Below are 19907 nucleotides of genomic sequence, written 5' to 3'. Positions count from 1 at the left end.
GTGGCTCATGCCTGTAATCCCAGCGCTTTGGGAAGCTGAGGTTGGTAGATCACCTGAGGCCAGGAATTCGAGATCAGCCTGGCCAACATGGCGAAACCTTGTCTCTTCAAAAATACAAAAATTAGCGGGTATGGTGGTGCATGCCTGTACTCCCAGCTACTCAGGAGGCTGAGGCAGGAGGATCACTTGAACCTGGGAGGCGGAGGTTGCAGTGAGCCGAGATGGCACCACTGCACTCCAGCCTGGGTGACAGAGCAAGACTCCGTCCCCCCAGAGAAAAGAAAAAGTGGAAAAATGATATGAAGAGGTGATACGCTGAGAAGCACGTACAGATGTCAAAGAAGCAATGAAAAGATCCTCAGCATTGCTAGCCATTAAGCTAGAGGAAATGCAAATGAAACCACAATGGGATGTTTCACACCTATTAGAATAGCTAAAATTAAAAATAGTGATGATGCTAAATTCTAGAGAGAGTGCAGAAAAACTGAATCATGTACACTGCTGGGGGGCATGTCAAGTGTTACAGCTACTCTGGAAAATCATTTGGCAGTTTCTTAAAAAACTAAACATGTACTTAATAGTTAGATCCAGGAATCACACTCCTGAACATTTATCTCAGAAAAATGAAAATTGTGCCCACAGAAAAACCTGTACACAGATGTTCAGAGGAGTTTTATTTGTAATAGCCAAAAGCTGGAAATAATCCAGATGTCCCTCCTCCGGTAATGAATAGTTAAAGGAACCGTGGTGTATCCGTACTGTGGAATACTACTCGGCAGTATAAAGGAATGAACTGTTGAAGCACAGCAATTTGCTTAATCAAAGTCATTATGCTGAATGAAAGAAGCCATTCCCAAAAGGTCACATATTGTGTGATTCCACTTATATAACATTTTTTAAATGATACAATTGTAGAGGTGCTAAACAGATTAATGGTTGCCAGGGGTTATGAGGGCAGAGTTGTAGGTGTGGTTATTAAGGGGAGTAGCATGAGAGAGATCTTTGTGGTGGTTTAACTGTTAGAGAAAACTGAGTGAAGTGTATTAGAACCTCTTGTACTGTTTTTCCAACCCCTGTGAATCTTTTTTTTTTTTTTTTTGACAGAGTCTTCCTCTATCACCCAGTGTGGAGTGCAGTGGTACTATCTTGGCTCACTGCAGCCTCCACCTCCTGGGTTCAAGTGACTCTCCTGCCTCAGCCTTCTAAGTAGCTGGGATTACAGATGGCTGCCACCACATCCAGCTCATTTTTGTATTTTTAGTAGAGACAGAATTTTACCATGTCGGCCAGGCTGGTCTCAAACTCCTGCACTCAAGTGATCTGCCCACCTCAGCCTCCCAAAAGGCTGGGATTACAGGCATGAGCCACTGTGTCTGGGCCCCTGTGAATCTTTAATTATTTAACAGTAAAAGGGTTCTCAAAATTTAGATGCTGAAGAGCCACTTAGGTTCTTAAGTCCATGGTATTTAGTCAGCTGTGTGTAGGGGGACAGTGGCTCTAGCCCTGAGTGTTTCACGAAGGCCAGTGAGGCCTTTTGTCCTCATATCATCTAGTCAGGGATGAGCAACGGACTGGGAGCACATAGGGAAAGGAATCTGAGCTGTACCTGAAGGCTTCCCCAAGGAAGGGACTGACCACTAAGCAGACTCCTAAAGAATAAGGAAGAGATGTTAGCCAGACAGAAAGTAGGGCAGAAAGGGCATCTTAGCCTGAAGGCCTGTTCTGTACAGAGCCCTGGAAGGACAGGCAGTGGAGCCAGAGCCGGGCAGGGGTCTTTAAGTGGGTTGCTGAGACCAGGTCAAGCTTCCCCACTTAGGGTAAGGGAAAGGATACAATACTCTTTACCAGGGTAGAAAATTACCAAGAAGTGATGTAGGCCTTAGTTCAGTGAATCCATACTAAGTGAAGGCTCTGAGTCTCTGGTCTGAGGAGGCTTCAGAGAAGATGTGGATATTCTACTAGGCCCAGAAAATAAGGAGGGTACCAGTCAACCACTGGACTGCTGCAGGTCCAGCAAGTCCTGCCCCAACCTGGTTTTGGTTGGCAGAAACCTCTGGTTCTCTGTCTCTGGAGTTCACCCTACTTTTGACAGTACCACCACTCAGTTATTTTTGTCTGATCTCAAGATTACTGGCTTTTTTCAAGCGCATATTTTCTTTGCTCTGTGTTTTCACCCATTGCTTGGACCTGTGCATTGTACATTTTTGGTGAGTCCTCTGTTCAGCAAATATTTGTTTCTCTGTGGGTTCAGGGATTCCTAGGGCTGGGCCCCTACTACAGAGGCATGCACTTCCCCTGTGGCATGGGAAATAGGTGAGTTAAGAGAGATAATTGCTGTTACAGAGGTTAACACAGAGATACTTCATGAGTATCCTGGGAAAGGCTACTTGGAAGTGCTGCCTGAGCTGTGTCTTATGGGAAAGGGAATTATTTCTTACACTCTCTCTCGGCCTTTCCATGTGTCTGAATTACTACATAACAGATTTTTTTTTTTTTTTTTTTTTTTTTAATGAAGAAGGTTGTTCCAGATTGAGGAAACAGTAGATTAGAGGCATCAAGGTCTAAAAACATGGGGCTGTCCCTGAACTTCAACTGGACAAAAATAATTTTTCTGGAATCATAGCATATACCAGCTAGGGAGGATGGGGCCAGATTTGGGGAAGCCCCTGATGTGAAGCACGTGGATCTCCCTGTGGACAATTGGAAACCACTGAAGGATTCTGAGGGCAACAGTGCCTTTGGCTAATGAGCCTGGTGGGTTGGAGAGGTTCAGGCAGAAGATCAAGCTTGTGCCTCCTCCATACCACTCTGAAGGAAGAACTTGGTCCCCTTCCTTCGCTGCCTCACCTCTCCCTTCATGTCAAGAAGAGTATTTTGTAGCAGTTAGGAGCACAGGCTTTGGAGATTGATCAGCTGTGTTCAAACCCTGAGCTTGTACCTTTCCCTGTCTCTTAGCATATTTAGCCTCTTGGAGCCTCAGGTTTCTCATCTGCACCTTGGGAATAATTACAGCTGTCTCAGAGGTTTTGTAGGATTGAATGTGATGATGGATGTCACATGTTGACATTCAATAATTATTCAATGGTCTAGTAACTGGTCACTGGAAAAAAATACTCAGTGGATTCCCATTCAGGTAGCTGGCAAAGATGAGAAGAAGATTGAAGATTTAATGAGTAGAGGGTCTCTCAAAAAATAACCTTGTTTTATTTTTTTTTAAATACTACCATCTTCCCCCCAAAACAGATTTGATGTAGGATTAGGTGTGAGAGTGTCAGCCCAGAGAGGGTGTTGGGCAACTGTATTTAGGCCCAGGCCTAGGTCCATTATAGACATTGTTTGCGTTATCATCATCATCATCACCCTGTGTTGAGGACAGAAGTAATTTCCCTTTCTTGGCTGTTCACTGTGTGTTGGTCTGTGAACCAAGTGTGTTAATATATGGTTGCTCATCTTCTGGACAGCCCTACAAGAAGATCAGTGGCATCCCTGTTTACAGGGGAAGAGACAGTGGCTGAGAGAGGTAGCACGTAGCTTCTCAGCGTTATCTCCCTGGGAGGGTGAGCACTGGGATTTACCCCGAAGTGGGTCTAATTCAGCAGCTCGTGCTTTTCCCACTGCACCTGTCGGCGTTAGTTCATGTAATAAGCAGTGTGTGTACAAATTCAATGTAGTGTAGACTGATTATGGAGAAAAGCCCATCTCCTTTCCCCTCCTCAATTAAATCTTTCTCAGGCAGACCTATTTCATAAGACTAAGGCACTGAACTGGAGAGATGGTTGGAAGAGGAGGCAGAATGTTTAGGAGGCTTTTTCTTAGCCTCTAGCAAATTGGCAGCCTATCAGATCTCCCCTCTGCACTCACCTCACCTGCCTCTGCCCCCACTCTCTGCTTGTTCCTTGGCCAGCCCCATTTGTCCGTGAGCTCAGATAGCTGTGGTTCCTTTACTACAGCTCGCATCACCACCACGTTGCTCAGCAACCAGGCACTCAAACTTCCACCTTTTCCTTTCCCCCGAAATGCCTAGTTTTGGGGTGAAGCCACAGGCAGGAAGGAGGCAAAAAGCAGCACAGCAGCTGGCCTTTCTGTCTGCTGCAGGGTGTTAATTATCCCATCACTGAGCAGCCATCACTGAACACCCTTGGCTGGTGCTCTGAGCAGAAATAGCAGCCTCTACTCCTTCCCATAGGACACAGTCCTGTGTCTCACCCCTCGCCTTAAACACTCTTGTTTTGCCTATCTCACACCTGGAAATTTGCAAATACAAACTAAAGTTGGGATTGTCTGCCCTAGAGCGTAGAGACTTGTTTCCCTAGGTGTGTAGTGATGTATGGCTGCAGCTTGTAAAGGATTCTAGGTCTGCTGTGATACTGGGTGTGTCTAGGCGAGGAGTATAGCTAGAGAAGACATTCCGTTGTAGTGGAAAATTGGAGGTGGGCAGGTCTTTCCTACTCCTGAGATGTCTAGGAAAGAATTACTGAAAACAACCCATCTGTAAGGAAAATATTTTTTTATCCAGCCTAACTTTTTATTGTCATTATCTGTCCTCTGATAGTCAGGAGACTGTATGCCCCAAATCTTGCTCCATGTTTTGAAAAAAACATTTTTTCTATGTTTAACCAGCTTCTTTAAAAAGAAATCTTTAGATATAAAGCTCTTATTTATGTCATTCTGAATTGATTTTTAATCCCAACCAGTCTGTATCTTTACATATTTTTAAGTGTTCCAAATAGTTTGCATTCTGCATTTTCTTTTTAAATTTCATAATCTATTTACTAAAGTGCTAAACATAACTCTTTTAGCATCTGATATTTCATTTTACTAGTATGCTATGGTTTATATCACTTCTATGTGGTATTTCAAGCATTTCTAATTTTTCATTGTAAATAGTACAGCTATGAACATCCCTGTGTATTAGGGTTTTTTTTCTTTTACTTCCTTGAGTTATATTGCTTACACTGGAGGACCTCAAACTTTATGTTCTGAGGAACCCTCTAGCACTCTAAAAATTATTGAGGACCCCAGAGAGCTCTTATATGGGTTATATGTATCAATATTTACTGCATTAGCAGTTACAAATGATATTTTCAAAATGCACATTTATTCATTCATTTAAAAATAAGCCCATAAGTGTTAATATAAATAACAAATTTCTCTGAAAATATCTTTTCAAAACAAAATTTAGAAGAGTAACATTCTTTTACATTTTTGCAAATCTCTTTAATGTCTGGCTTAATGAAAGACAACTAGATTCTCGTTTCTGCTTCTGCATTCAGTCTGTAGGGGATATGTTGTTTTCATTGAAGCCTTTCACATATCAGTTGTTGGAAAAAAGGACTAGTTTAATAACCTTTTCAAATAATTATAGATATTCTTCTTTACTGTTTTGTTTGTTTGAGGCGGAGTCTCGCTCTGTCGCCCAGGCTGGAGTGCAGTGGCGTGATCTTGGCTAACTGCAAGCTCCGCCTCCCGAGTTCACACCATTCTCCTGCCTCAGCTTCCCTAGTAGCTGGGACTACAGGTGCCTGCCACCATACCCGGCTGATTTTTTTTTTTTTTTGTATTTTTAGTAGAGACAGGATTTCACTGTGTTAGCCAGGATGGTCTCGATCTCCTGACCTCACGATCCGCCCACCTTGGCCTCCCAAAGTGCTGGGATTACAGGTGTGAGCCACCGCGCCTGGCCTCTTCTTTACTGTTGAGCCAACTTGACAAGTAGTAGTTTTTGTAAGGGTTAGTTGTAATGTGGAATCTGAATCCATATCAGTGAACTTTTTTATATATCTGTTACATTAAAATCCACTGGTCTATCATGCCCTTTGAATGGACCTTTTACCTGTGTATAATACTGTTATAGAAGATTGTGTATTTTGGTCATTTGGAAAATATTGATTCACTGAGATATGCAGATCTGCTCTCAAAGTTCACACATTTTATTATATAATATCATTGCTGATTTTTGCTTGAAAACTTGAATTTTCTCATTGGCAGTAAATACCATTCATTATTTTCCTTGAAGTAATGGGCTCACATCCTTTTGGAGAAGATGCCTGCTATGTAGCCAAGTCTGAATAAGCATGGTTTGTCATTCTTTCAAGTAAAAAAAAAAAAATGTTTTCTGTGAAAAAATGACTGCTTCAGCTAGTGACTTGAACAACTGCACAAGTACTTTTCATCAAGACAACCACTGTGCCTCTGTGTGCAGCAGAAGTGCTTTATGCAAGGCCAGATGTGATGGCCCATGCCTGTAATCCCAGCACTTCAGGAGGCTGAGGCAAGTGAGTTGCTTGAGCCTAGAAGTTTGAGACCAGCCTGGTCAACATGGTGAACTCTGTCTCTGAAAATTAGCTGGGTGTGGTGGCGTGGCCCTGGAGTCCCAGCTACTTGAGAGGCCGAGGTGGGAGGATTGCTTGAGCCTAGGAGGTGGAGGTTGTGGTGAGCCGTGATCATACCACTGCACTCCAGCCTGGGCAACAGCAAAACCCTGTCTCAAAAAAACAAAAAAAGAAGTGCTTTATGCCCATTTCCCACTTCACACAGAATATTAAAAAGACATATTCAAATACTGAAATTTTACAAAACTTGACAATCTATACCTCTTCATGAAGTACATGCTAAAGTGAAGCTAGATGTGGGTGAGTGAGTGGTAAGGGAGGATGCAGTGACTGCCAGGTCAGTGCTACTGCTTTGAGTCATACTATGGCATCAGCAGTTCCACCCACTATTGCTTTTGCACCATCAGTGCAAATGTCAACACAGCAAAAAAAAGCAAACAGTTTCTGAGATAAAATAGTTTTGACCTCATGGTAAAATGTGGCTCATGTCCATGAGCCATATTTAAAATTTTTTTTTTCTTGAGGTTTACTAGCCATTTGGATTTCATCTTTTGTGAAGAGGTAATCAAATCTCTTGTTCATTTTTCTATTGGCTTGTCTTTTTATGACTGTTGGCATTGTTTATACATTCTGAAGTTAAGTCCTTCGTTAAATAAATGCATTACAAATGTCTTCCTCCCCTCTGTAGCTTGCCTTTTTACCCTGTTAATGGGATTTTTTTAAATTGTTAAAACATTCTTAATTTTTATATAATCTAGCTTATCAGTTCTTTCCCTTTGTTTCATGCTCTTTTGATTTTTGTTTAAGAAGTCTTTGCCCTATGCCAAGGTCATGGAGAAATCCTCGTATATTTTCTCCTAGAAGCTTTAATGGTTTCCCTTCTATATTTAGATCTATAATCCATTTAAAATATTTTTTATGTGTGACGTGAGATTTGTATTTTTCCACATTGCTATCCAGTTGGTCCAGCACCATATTTTGAAAAGATTGTCCTCTACCTATGTTACTTTAATAATTTAATTTTCATTTTTCATTACTTGTGAAACTATTCTCTATTCTTAAAATTTGTTTTCATTCTTTTCCCGTTGGAGTCACATAATATCCCTTTGGTTCAATAACATTTATATAGCCAGTATTTATTTATTAAGTGCCAATGATTCCAGACAAATGCTGGGCATTTAATCCCTGTGCTCTTATTTAATCCCCTCAACAATTCCATGAGATTGATAAGGGCTCTCCCCATTTTGCAGGTAAGGAAGCTGAAGTTCATGTACAGTAAGTAACTTCCTCACAACAGTAAGAAGGAAAAGTTGTGTTATAATAGTAAATTACTGAATTCTACTTATTGGACTCTAAATGTACAGGCACTACACTTTTGTAAGCATTCTCATTTAATATATATGTAACAACCCTGTGACGTAGATACTATTATCTGTATTTTACACAAGAGAAAGCTAGGGCTTGGAGATTTTATAACTTGCCCTGGGTCACATAGCTGTGAAATGGTGAGGCCAGAATTTGAACCTGAGTCCATCATGTGCCACTTACTGGGAATATGTCATGAGGTGTGGACTCAGCCTTCAAGGAGCTCACAGTTGATTGGGGCTAATTGCCCTTTTCATTCCAGATCATAAATCTTTTAAAAATAATTTTAGAAGTATGTCTGAGATCTGCTGAACCTCATTGAAGAGTAATTAATCTGAAGGGTAGAAGGAAAGGTTTCATAGAGATGATGCCTGATGAGCTAAGTTTTAAAGGACCAATAAAAGTTCTATGGTATTGACGGTAATTGACTTTTATGCAGAGGGAACGATGGGTACCAATGGGGCTATGAAATCATCTTGTACAAGTGGGGGAGTTTTTGTTTCACTCATGTCAGCATGTGAAGGGAGAAAAGATGAATGTGAGGACCAAATCACAAGGCCAGTGTGTGCTAAGAAGCTGGATTTGATCCATGGGGTGATGGGAGCCATCAATGTTTTGAAAAGTTATGTGGTTGGGACTCGGTTAACCACGGATTTTTTTTTTCTCTTGAAGAATCCCAGTCATATTCTGACAGTGTACATGTTAACATGGTTAATATTTATTGAGCTTTCCCTGTGGGCTGAGCAGTTACAGTAAGTGTAAAATATATGTAAAACAATCTCTTTTAAGCCTCATAAGAGAATGAGGTAGATGCTCTTGATATCTCTGTTTTGTGCAAAAGAAAACTGAAGCACCAAGAGCTTGACTTGCCCAAAGCAACATATCTCATGAGCATTGGAGCAGGATTCAGCCCTTAGTATTTCCCACTTTTGTTACATATATTGGCAGTTGTTTCAGAAGAAATGAGCTTGGCTTAGATTGCTCGAAGAACAAAGAAATGGCCTTGGCTTGGATTGCTCCAAGTACTGGTTGGAACACAGTACAGCAGTGGAGCAGAGACATAGGAGATGACACCGTGGGGTAAGCACAGGCCAGTGCATGTAGCCCATGGGGCCAACATCAGGAAAATGGGAAGCCACTGGGCAGGTTTTACAAGGGAGGGACTTCATATTGTTTACATTAAAAAACAAAATAACCCTCTGGCTCCTTTGTAGAGATGGATTATAGAGGGACAAGAGTAAAAACAGACCCAGAGAAGAAGCTGACACAGGCAGCCAGGCAAGAAATAGTGGTGGTCGGTGGTAGATGGTGGTATATAAGACAGGTGGCTCTAGGGTCTGTTTGGAAGTACACCTGGCAGGACTTGCCGATGGGTTGGCTTAATGAAGGGAAGAAAACTCAAGGACGATGCAAGTTCTCTTTTTAGCCTGTCATTTCTGGTTTGGGGCTACCGTAACTAATGATTCATTACTTTTATGGACATACTTTTATGCAATTTGGGGCACGTCTCTCAATGTTTCCTTAGAATAGATTCCTATAGAATTACTACATTAAGGACCAAGTCTGTTTATAGAGATTTTCATACTTATTGCTCAGTTGCCCTTCTAAACAGTTGTGTTAATTGACATTCTATGTTTCAGTGTCATTTTCCTATCCTTACCAATGCTGGAGTCAGTCTCATTATTCTTTTAAATTACTTAGAAAAACAGTGTCTTCGTAACCTCTGTTAGCTAACTGAACTCAAAGTGTAAGGCTAGTAAAGTGAGGAAAGTATTTGCAGCATATGTGTGCATCATAAATTTCCACGAACTTAGTGGCTTTAAACTGCACCCACTTATTATGTCATAATTCTCTAGGTCAAGAATATGGATTTGCTTGGCTCATTCAGGTCATTAGCAGAATTCAGTTCCTTGTGGTTATAAGACTAAGGTTCCTATCCCTCTCCCTCAGTTCCATAAGACCTTCTGCATTTCTTCTCATGTGGCTGCCTCCTCTTCAAAGCCAGCAGTGCTGTGTTAAGTCTCTTCTTGGGCATTCTTCTTCTGCCACATTCCATGTTCTGTGCTTTTAAGGGTTCCTGTTTATTAGATTAGCCCACTGAGATAATGTGCCCTTTTGAGGTCAACTGTGCCATATAACAAAACAATCACAGGATTGCTTTCTCATCACATTCATAGGTACTGGGGATTAGGAGTTGTGGAGTCTTGAGAGGGGATTGAATTCCATCTACCACAGTCTGTTCTCTGGCCTCTCAAATATGAAATATATCTTTCTTCCCCTGAGGTTTCCAAGAGTCTTAACGCATTACTGCATCAACTCAGTCTAAAATGTTATCTAGATGTCATTAACTTGAAGGACCAAGACCTAATCATCTCAGTCAGGTGCAGTTGAGGCTCCTGAGCACAACTCCTTTCAATTAGTTGACCAAAGAAACATTAGTTCTTTGTTCCCATCATATAGTAGTGGAGTGACAGAAGGTAAGATATCTGTTTTCTAACATAGAGAAAAAAAAATGTACATGAAAGGTATTAAGTACAGTAGTTACACATGCATACCCCAGAAACATCATCAATGCTTGCAATAGAAAATTAAGTAAATTTTAAAAATTTACTTCTCTTGAGTATGTATTGGCCATTAAAATGTTAATAGCAAAAACAACTTAGGAAATACAGCATCTATTTTTCCTTAATAATAGAGATGGGGGGGTCTCACTGTGTTGCCCAGGCTAGTCTCGAACTCCTGGACTCTCAGTCCTCCCACCTCGACCTCCCAAAGTGCTTGGATTACAGGCGTCAACCACTGCACTCGGCCTTTAGAGATATGGTTTTGCCATGCTGGCCAGGCTGGTCTCGAACTCCTGGCCTCAAGTGATTTGCCCACCTCAACCTCCCAAAGTGCTGGGATTACAGGCATGAGCCACCGTGCCCAGCCTGCAACTGCCTTTCTGGCCTTTCTTGTTCTCTGTTTCTTCTCTCCTCCCCATATTTCATGGTCCAGAGAGAAAAATAGAGATGGTTGCATATTTCAGAGCAATCAAGACTCTTTATTCCCAAGCATTTTAACAGCCACTAGAAGCCCCCTGTGTTTGCCACTCTGTCGGGGGGCACTTCATGGAGTCAGGTAAGATGCTCACTGCCCTCTGGCACCACCTGGTCTGCCTCCAGTTGGGCAGGATATTGGAGGCTGCTAGAAACTTTGACTGCTAGCTCCATGAACTGTGGCTTGGGAGTAGTAACCTAGGTCAGGAAAAATTCCTTCCCTCGGAAACCTGGCCTTGTCCATTTAAATCACAGTATTCTGCGATTCCAACCCATCAGGTGGAACTGACTGGAGGAGCACCTACTTTTGGATTTTTTCCCAGTTCTCTAATTAATGGCTTCTTACCTGGTAGCTTAGATTAGCTGCTATATATAAGGCTTTCCCAAGGTCTGGCAGGAACCTGCCACTGCCCCGAAACTGTCAGGTTTGTATTTCTTGCCAGGGCTCTGCGAAGATTCCAAAGCACATCTTTCAAAATTATAAAGATTTTTGTTGTATTATATCCATATCCATTAGAGAAAAAACAGGAAAGTATAAAGAAATACCTCACCACCCAGGAGTAACTGTCACTGTTTACACTCTCAGTACACTTCTTTCTAGTTGTAATTATACATACCACCACCACTACCCTGCATACAGACATTTTTCACAGTTAATTTCCCTAGGCTGTTGATAAACCCCATTTCCCCTCGATACTTAACATTACAGCATGAGTGTTTTTCCACATCATTTTAAAACATTCTCAGAACATGGTTTTTATTGTTTCCATGGCTACATTTAGGAACCTGCCATGATGTTCCTAACTGGTCTCCATTTAAGCTGACTGCAGTTTCCTTGATTGATGTCTCTGTGAATATATTTTAATTTAAATTCTTTATTCTTTATTTAAAATGAACACCTCGACATAAAATTATCAGATCAAAGAATATAGAGATATATAAGAGGGTCTCACTCACTACTGCCGGCCTGTGTTCCACATCTTCCCACTGCTCTGCCGCCTAGAAGGAGGAACTCTTCCCGCTCCTCCACCAATCACAATGGAAGAAGAGATTGCCATACTTGTCATTGACAATGGCTCCAGCATGTGCAAAGCTGGTTTTGCTGGGGATGACGCTCCTCGAACCATGTTTCCCTCCACCGTCAGGTGCTCCCAACACCAGGGCATGATGGTGGGGATGGGCCAGAAGGACTTCTACCAGAGCAAGCACAGCATCCTGACACTGAAGTACCCCATCGAGCACAGGATTGTCACCAAACAGGAAGACATGGAGAAGATCTGGCATCACACCGGCTACAGCAAGCTGCATGTGTTCCTGGAGGAGCACCTGGTGCTGCTGACTGAGGGCCCCCTAAACCCCAAGGCCAACAGAGAGAAGATGGCTCATATCACGTTTGAGACCTTCAATACCCTGGACATGTACGTGGCAGTCCAGGCCATACTTCTATGCCTCTGGGCGCACTACTGTCATTATCATGGATTCTGGAGATGGAGTCACACACAGTGCCTGTCTACGAGGGCTGTGCCCTCCCCACGCCATCCTGTGTCTGGACCTGGCTGGCCAGAACCTGACCACCTCATGAAGATTCTCGTAGAGTGTGACTACAACTTCACTAGCACGGCCGAGCGGGAGATCGTGCATGACATCAAGGAGAAGCAGTGCTACGTCGCCCTGGACTTTGAGCAGGAGATGCCCACCGCCACATCATCCTCCTCCCTGGAGAAAAGCTACAAACTACCTGACAGCCAGGTAATTACCATTGGCAACATGCAGTTCCAGTATTTGGAGGCGTTGTTCCAGCCCTTCTTTCTGGGCGTGGAATTTTGCAGCATCCATGAGATCACCTTCAGCTCCATCATAAGGTGTGATGTGGACATCCACAAGGACCTGTACACCAACACGGTGCTGGCCAGTGGCACCACCATGTACCCAGGCATCTCCAACAGGATGCAGAAAGAGATCACTGCCCTGGTGTCCAGCACAAGGAAGATCAAGATCATTGCGCTCCTAGAGCGCAAGTACTCCGTGTAGATCAGCAGCTCCATCCTGGCCTCATTGTCCACCTTCCAGCAGATGTGGGTTAGCAAGCAGGAGTATGACGAGTTGGGCCCCTCCATGTCCACCGCAAATGCTTCTAAATGGACTACAAGCAGATGTGTAGCATTTGCTGCATAGGGTAATTCAGATGTATAAATTTGCCCCTGACAAATGTATACACCTCATGCCAGTCTCATAAAACTGGAATAAGCTTTTGGAAAGAAATTTGTCCTTGAAGCTTGATCAGCAGTGGATTGTAGAACTTGTTGCTGATTTTGACCTTGTATTCAAGTTAACTGTTCTCTTGGTATTTGTTTAATACTCTGTTCATGCCTTTGATTTCAACCCTTAGCACATGTGGTTTGGGCACTTCATGACTGAGATGAAGAACATGCCTGTGGAAGACAAGTCCATGACTTGGTGGGTCTGTGTGGCTGGCAGTCTCCCACTGGTGCAGGGTATTAATGTATCCGGGCTGAGTATTCTGGGATTTCTCTAGAGGCTGGCAAGGGCTCCTGAACCAGTTGTCATTTCTGTCTTGCCTGTAGGACCCAGTTTCCTTTCTTAGCTGATGTCTTCCTGCCAGAACACCATGGGGTGTTACTTGCCTTGAGCTGGAAGCGGTTTGCATTTACACCTGTAAATTTATTCATCCTTTTCATTTATGTAAGGTTTTTTTTGGTATGCAATTCTTGAGTCTTTAAGAGATGACAACAAATTTTGTTTTTTTTTACTGTTATGTGAGAACATTAGGCCTAGCAGCACATCATTGTGTAAGAAAAAAAATAAAAATGCTGCCATTAAAAAAAAAAAGACATATAAAACTTCTGAAGGACTATGTATTTTTATGTGTATCTGTATCTATATATATTACAGAGATAATATAGAATTACTCTCCAGAAAGCATGCAGTCATTTATGTGCTTTCTAGCTCATGCATTCTCCATGAAGGCAGAAATCGGCTCTTGGGGTCGGGGCAGTCCTAGAGATTACAGTGGTTTGTGGCCCTCCTTCAGGTACAATGCATAAACAGATACACAGTACATCTATAGTACTAAAATTTTATACAGGGCTATATTGACAAAAAGGTTGAGAAGCACTGTTCTAGCTATATGTGACTCCATACATCTGTCTCTACCTTGGAAGCTTCTGTCTGAATCTTAGCTTTGGGTTTTTTTTTTTTTTTTTTTTTTTGAGGCAGAGTCTCGCTCTGTCACCCAGGCTGGAGTGCAGTGGCCGGATCTCGGCACACTGCGAACTCCGCCTCCCGGGTTCACGCCATTCTCCTGCCTCAGCCTCCCGAGTAGCTGGGACTACAGCCGCCTGCCACCTCGTCCGGCTAGTTTTTTGTATTTTTTTAGTAGAGACGGGGTTTCACTGTGTTAGCCAGGATGGTCTCGATCTCCTGACCTCGGGTTTAAGAATAATATTTTTCTGATGTAAAACTTCTTGGTTCATTATACAAAGTTGAAGAAACTGAGAAAGATGGACTTGTCTTCCACAGGCATGTTCTTCATCTCAGTCATGAAGTGCCCAAACCACATGTGCTAAGGGTTGAAATCAAAGACATGAACAGAGTATTAAACAAATACCAAGAGAACAGTTAACTTGAATACAAGGTCAAAATCAGCAACAAGTTCTACAATCCACTGCTGATCAAGCTTCAAGGACAAAATTTATCTGGAGGTTACCAATATTACTATTTTAAAATATTAATATTTAATATTTTAATCTATGTTTTTAGGTTTGTGTTCCGCCCTTCTTACATAATTGTCATTGTAGGATTATCATTGTTCATCTGAGCCAAGGACCACCCTGAAATATCCCTTGTGTTATGGTCTCATGCAGGGGTTTGCCATGCCTGCAAGTGTGTTTGTGATCCCACATGTATCAGGTGCCTGGCTGCTCTGGGACTTGCAGTAATTGTCTCTTGTTTGTTTCAGGTGTGATCCCCTGGGCCCATTTGCTATCGGGGGAGAAGACTTAGACCCTTTTGGGTGAGTACTGCTGGGGAGGTGGCAGCAACACAACTTGCTCTTGTGGCTTTTCGGCCCCAGTTCATCTTCTAATTTTAGAGTTTTCAGTCAGTCTCTTCCTTTGGGGTGGAGGAGGGAGTTGTTGCTGAGCGGCTGAGAAAGCACTGCCACATGTGCGCCCCTCTTCAGCTAGAGCAGTGCAGGAGAGCGCTGAGTGTTGGCAGGGAGGTGAGCAAGCCCAGCAGGCAGCTCTTCTGCCATTTCCCGGTCCCCCTGCCCACCCTAGTTTATCAACTGTATAGTGAAGAGCACATAGTGGGCCTTAGGGCAGCTCAGGGCTATTCAGAGATTACCCCACTTGATAAAGGGAGCCTCTGAGCCCCATTAGACTCTGGATGGTTCTTATCATGCATCCAACAAAGTTACTATAGCCTCTGCTCTCCACTCTCTTCCCTGAATGATTCCAACTAGATTTTAACCTCTGCTGCAAAGTGATCCCAACTTCAGCATCTCATTCATAGACAGTGGGAATATAACTAAGCAGTGACCTCAAAATTTTGGGAACCATCAGCTCATTCATCCTAGTTTGAGCACATGAGGTCAGGTCCATGGAACTCCATGAGGGACAGATGCTGTCAGGAGCCAGACTTAGGCAATCTACAGGCAGTCAGAAATTGCCCTGAGGCCCTTAAGGGAAAGAGCAGAAAAAACCAACATCACAAATTTTCTCAATGCTATTATTAGTCTTAAACCTAAAGTAGCACCCTGCAGAACCTTGTGAGTGCATTGAAGTTGACCTTGGCAAGTTCTGGCTCTTGGTCTTGATCAAGTTGGCCCTCTTGGGTATAGGATGTGGCAGGGATCTCAATTTTGAGGAGCCCTACAGAACCAAAAGCACTGTGCAGAAGAACCAACCCCTGCAGAGCCAAAAGTACTCAGCTGTGAAGTATGCTCTTCGTATAGGCTTTGTGTTCTTGCCCTTGCCCACTTTTTGCTGGCTCTCAGGCAGCCATCCACATGTCTGCTTGGGCCATCCACATTAGACAACCCAGCCATTCTTGGTCCATTCTCACCTCCCTCACCTGTTCTCCAGCGGCAGTCCTTGCCACACCTGCTTACCCAACTTTTCTTCTTGCCTTAGGCATCGGAGAGGTGGCATGATTGTGGATCCCCTGAGATCTGGCTTCCCAAGAGCACTTATTGACCCTTCCTCAGGCCTCCCGAACCGGCTTCCTCCAGGCGCTGTGCCCCCAGGAGCTCGCTTTGACCCCTTTGGACCCATTGGGACCAGCCCACCTGGGTAGGTAGTCACTCAGGTATGCTGAGAAGTAGGACCTGATGGCAGCTTGGCTCAGTGTGGCAGCAACGAAGGTTTCTAGCCCCAGGCACACAGTTGCTGCTGCCTTCACCTGTTGCTGCCAGGAGAGTGGAGCCTCCTCCAGGTCCCTGCCTGATGCCTCCCTGGAGCCTTCTAGGAGCTCCCTATCCCTCAATGCCTCTCTTTCCCCAGCTCCCCTCTGGGGAGGACTCAAAGTAGGAGGAGGAACTAATAGTTCTTGAAAGTTAAGTATGTGTCAGAAACTCATTGGATCCTTTCTTCAGGAGTCTTGGGTAGATAGTGGTGTCTACATTTTATAGATGCAGAAAGTGAGACCCTGAAAGATTAGGTAACTTATACCAAGTGGGGGAGTCAGGATTCAAACCCAGGCTGTCTGGCTCTTGAGTGCATGTTTTTAAATTCCTCACACCACCACATCATTTTGAAGGGCAGGTTCCCTCAGTGCAGGGTCACGTCTGCCCATGTCCCCCTGGTCTCTCCATCACTCCAACTCATCAGCCCCTCTTTCCATTCCAGACCTAACCCAGACCATCTCCCCCCGCCGGGCTACGATGACATGTACCTGTGAAGGCCTCAAGAATGTAACATCCCAGGCTTCCCTCCACTCTCCTGGAGCTGCCACTGCTGTCCCCATCAGCAACCATGTTCTTGCAGACTGGGGGCAAGGGATTCTGCTCATATGTTTGCAGGCCGGCTGGGATAGCCTTCCCACCCCTTATCAGAGCCAAGACACCTGCTGCAGCTCTCCACCTAGCTGTGGATAGCTCCCAAAGAGAAATCAGTGTGTCTCTTTCACCACCAGCTCCTCCCCTTTCACCACCAACTCCTCCCCACTTCCCAAGGGAGACTCCGGCAACCTTCAGCAACATATATCCTCGACCAGATGCAGTGCTATAAGAACAGAATGCATTTTGGATGTTATTATTAAGAACCAAATGTCAATACAGAATTCCTGTTGCCGGCTTCCCACTTTTCTTTTTACATTAATGCATAGCTCCTTCCATTTATGAGACTTTAGAGTTTGAGTTTCTGTAGGGCTGAATGACTCTTTTTTCCTGCCCAGGGCCCATTCTTGCTTCTCAGGCACCTTCCGTTCATTAATTGCCATTGCTCCTGACATTACTAAGATGGGTCCCCATCTGGCTGCACGAATGGAAGTGAGTGACTGGAATCCCATAGGCCACAAGGATGACTTTCACAAGGGCAGGAACATTGTGGAAAGACTGCATCATTCTGATGAGGCAAAATCCTCCAGCTATTCCTGTCTGGGCCAGTTTTGTAGGTCCATCTGTGCATGGGCAACAGTAGTCAAAAAGCCAAGGAAAAAACAGAGCAGACCTGAAGGCTAATCTTATTTTTGCCACTAACTTAGTGACTGACCCTAAGCAAGTCCCTTCTCCTCTTAGGACCTTGTGCCAACCCTATGAAACTGGAGGTGGCTTTCTTGCTCTAAAGCATTTGGATGTCTCATTCTGTGTTTGGTAACCCCTGTAAACTGGGGCAGAGGAAAAGAATGATGATTCAAGGCCATACTTCCTTTGAACCTTGTGTGGTTCTTGCCTAACTCTGGTTTTTGGACCCCATGGGGCCCAGACCGAGCACAGGAGCTTGGACTACATCTGAGTATGGTGTTGAACTTCGGGAGGAGCAGGGAGTCCTGTGCCTTGTATCCTGGCCCACCTGACCTTTGGTGTTCTCCGGATCCTTTTCAGCCCGAGGCCTGACAGACGCGGGCAGTGATGAGCCCTGTTCTGGAGTGGAAAGAGCACGATAGAGCACCAGGCTAAGAGGCACGAGATCAAGGCGGTAGTCACTTCCGCTCTGCAGCTAGCATTTCAACCATATGTGGGTCCTTTCATTTCTCAGCTCCTTGGATTCCTTCCCCTAAATTAGGACCTATTATTTACCTGTAGGTAAAGAAGGTACCGTAGCTCTTCTGAGGTAGCCTGAAAACAGGTAGATGAAAACTAAACCGATGCCTAGGCCCAGGGTCAGTCTCAGATGGAAGCTGGGCCTGGGTGGGGAGGCTGTCATGCGCAACAACCTGGGTACTTCTGTCAGTCCCCATGGCAAGCAGTGATTTAGTAAAAGACCCCAGAGACAGGGAAGCCAACCACCTTGAAACCTTTAGAACATCTCTGCTTTGAAGAAAGACCCAGAGATCAGGCAGAGGTGCAGATTCAATCATTATTCATAACCTTTGAGAGCTGGCAAGTGGGAGGAATGTTAGTTTTTGTTTTGGAATTGGACCATACTTGCAACCAAAAGGACTTAGAGCAGTTTGCTCATAAAAATATCCTTTATTATAAAAGGAAATATTTAAAGGATGATAGAGACCATCAGACAGAACCAGGGAAGGTAGATAACTTTTAGGATCTTGATGTGAGGAAAAGATAAAATTTAAACAATAAATTTGCCACTTAGATTTTCTAGTAGCAAAGGTCGAAAAGATAGTCATATACAAAATTCTGTTTTCTGAAAACAAAATTGTGATTAATCTGCAGAATCAGCCATTTTCTGTGAGTTTCCTTGCATCAAGGACACTGAGAAACACAGTCATTTTCTTTGGTGTTCTATGGGAGGAAGTGAATAGAGCCTTTAGGAACTTCCTGGTCAAGCTGATGGTGCTTATTTTGGTCTGGGCCACTTCCTCCTTCCAGTCATGAGTAATCATCAAGCAGGAGGTTGGAACGTTTCAGGTGTATATTTTGTAGAACCCAAAAGATTGGAGCCTTAGCAATAAACATCAGCACTAAGTGACCTGTTCCTCCTTTTTTAAATAACAGCTTTATTGAGATATAATTTACATACCCATAATTTACATACCTGTTTAAAGTATGCAATTCAGTGGATTTAGTGTGTTCACAGTGTTGCACATCCACCACCATTTCTAATTCCAGAACATTTTCACCACCTCAGAAAGAAACCACACACCCATTGGCATGACTCCCCATTACCTTGCCCCCAGCCCCAGGCAACCACTAACATCTATCTCTAAAGATTTCTTTTTGTTTTTTCTGGACAGTTCTCATAAATGGAATCACTCAATATTATGGCCTTGTGTGTCTGGCTTCTTTCATTTCATGTGATGGTTTCAGGATTCATTCATGCTGTAGCATGTATCCATGGTATGGATATATCACATTTTGCTTATCCTTTTATCAGTTGATGGACAGTTGGGTTGTTTCTACAAAAAGGCTATTATGAGTAATGCAGCCAAGAACACTTGTGTACCAGTTTTTGAGTTTTCAGTTGTTTGAGTTTCAGATGTTTTCAGTTCATTTGGGTATATACCAAGGAGTGGAATTGCTGATTCACATGGTAGCGCTATATTCTACTTTGTGAGGAATTGTCAGACAGTTTTCCACAGAAGCTGTACCATTTTACATTTACACTGGTAATTTATGAGGGTTCCAGTTTCTCCACATCCTCACCAACACTTGTTATTTTTCATGCTTATGGCCATCCTAGTTAGTGTGAAGTGGCATCTTATTATGGTCTTCTCTTCCATTTTTTAAGAAAGAATTTTGACTTACACCACGCAAGGCAGAGACCAGAATCAGTGCTCCTTGGGGAGCAGTCTATGGTTTTGATAATCACCACCTTGGGATGAACATGGCTGGTGAGCTGCAGAGGAGTTGATTAGACTTTTGGGGATGGTTCTGGGCTGGATGTGATATAGGGCAGGTTCTGTCTCTAGAGAAAGTTCTCATGACCTTTTCAGATCTAATGAGATTCACATCATCACTTTGGTTTGGTTTGAAATTTCTTTGTTTATCCAGTGAATTACAAGTAGAATAAAGATCTAGTTCTAAATTGTC

The 19907-nt window shown here is 43.5% G+C and overlaps 1 protein-coding gene and 1 pseudogene across 2 annotated transcripts in view; both read left to right on the top strand.

Annotated features, from left to right (window-relative positions):
• The window catches only part of PSMF1 (proteasome inhibitor subunit 1), a 48812-nt gene extending 28905 nt beyond the window's left edge, over window positions 1–19907 (top strand). The window contains exons 5-7 of one of the 2 annotated variants that reach the window (XM_017895709.1): window positions 14715–14768; window positions 15889–16047; window positions 17799–19907. In XM_017895709.1, the coding sequence (XP_017751198.1) occupies window positions 14715–14768; window positions 15889–16047; window positions 17799–17826 (241 nt within the window). In that variant the 3' untranslated portion in view covers window positions 17827–19907. Of the gene's footprint in view, window positions 1–14714; window positions 14769–15888; window positions 16048–16602 lie in introns of both variants that reach the window. The other variant, XM_017895708.1, reaches the window with a different exon arrangement.
• LOC108544533 (actin, cytoplasmic 2-like) lies at window positions 11657–13047 on the top strand (annotated as a pseudogene).

This window comes from Rhinopithecus bieti, unplaced genomic scaffold, assembly GCF_001698545.2.
Source record: "Rhinopithecus bieti isolate Rb0 unplaced genomic scaffold, ASM169854v2 scaffold_27016, whole genome shotgun sequence".
In the NCBI taxonomy this organism is placed as follows: Eukaryota; Metazoa; Chordata; class Mammalia; order Primates; family Cercopithecidae; genus Rhinopithecus; species Rhinopithecus bieti.
Note: the sequence above shows the minus strand (reverse complement) of the source record. Positions and strands in the feature narration are given on the sequence as shown.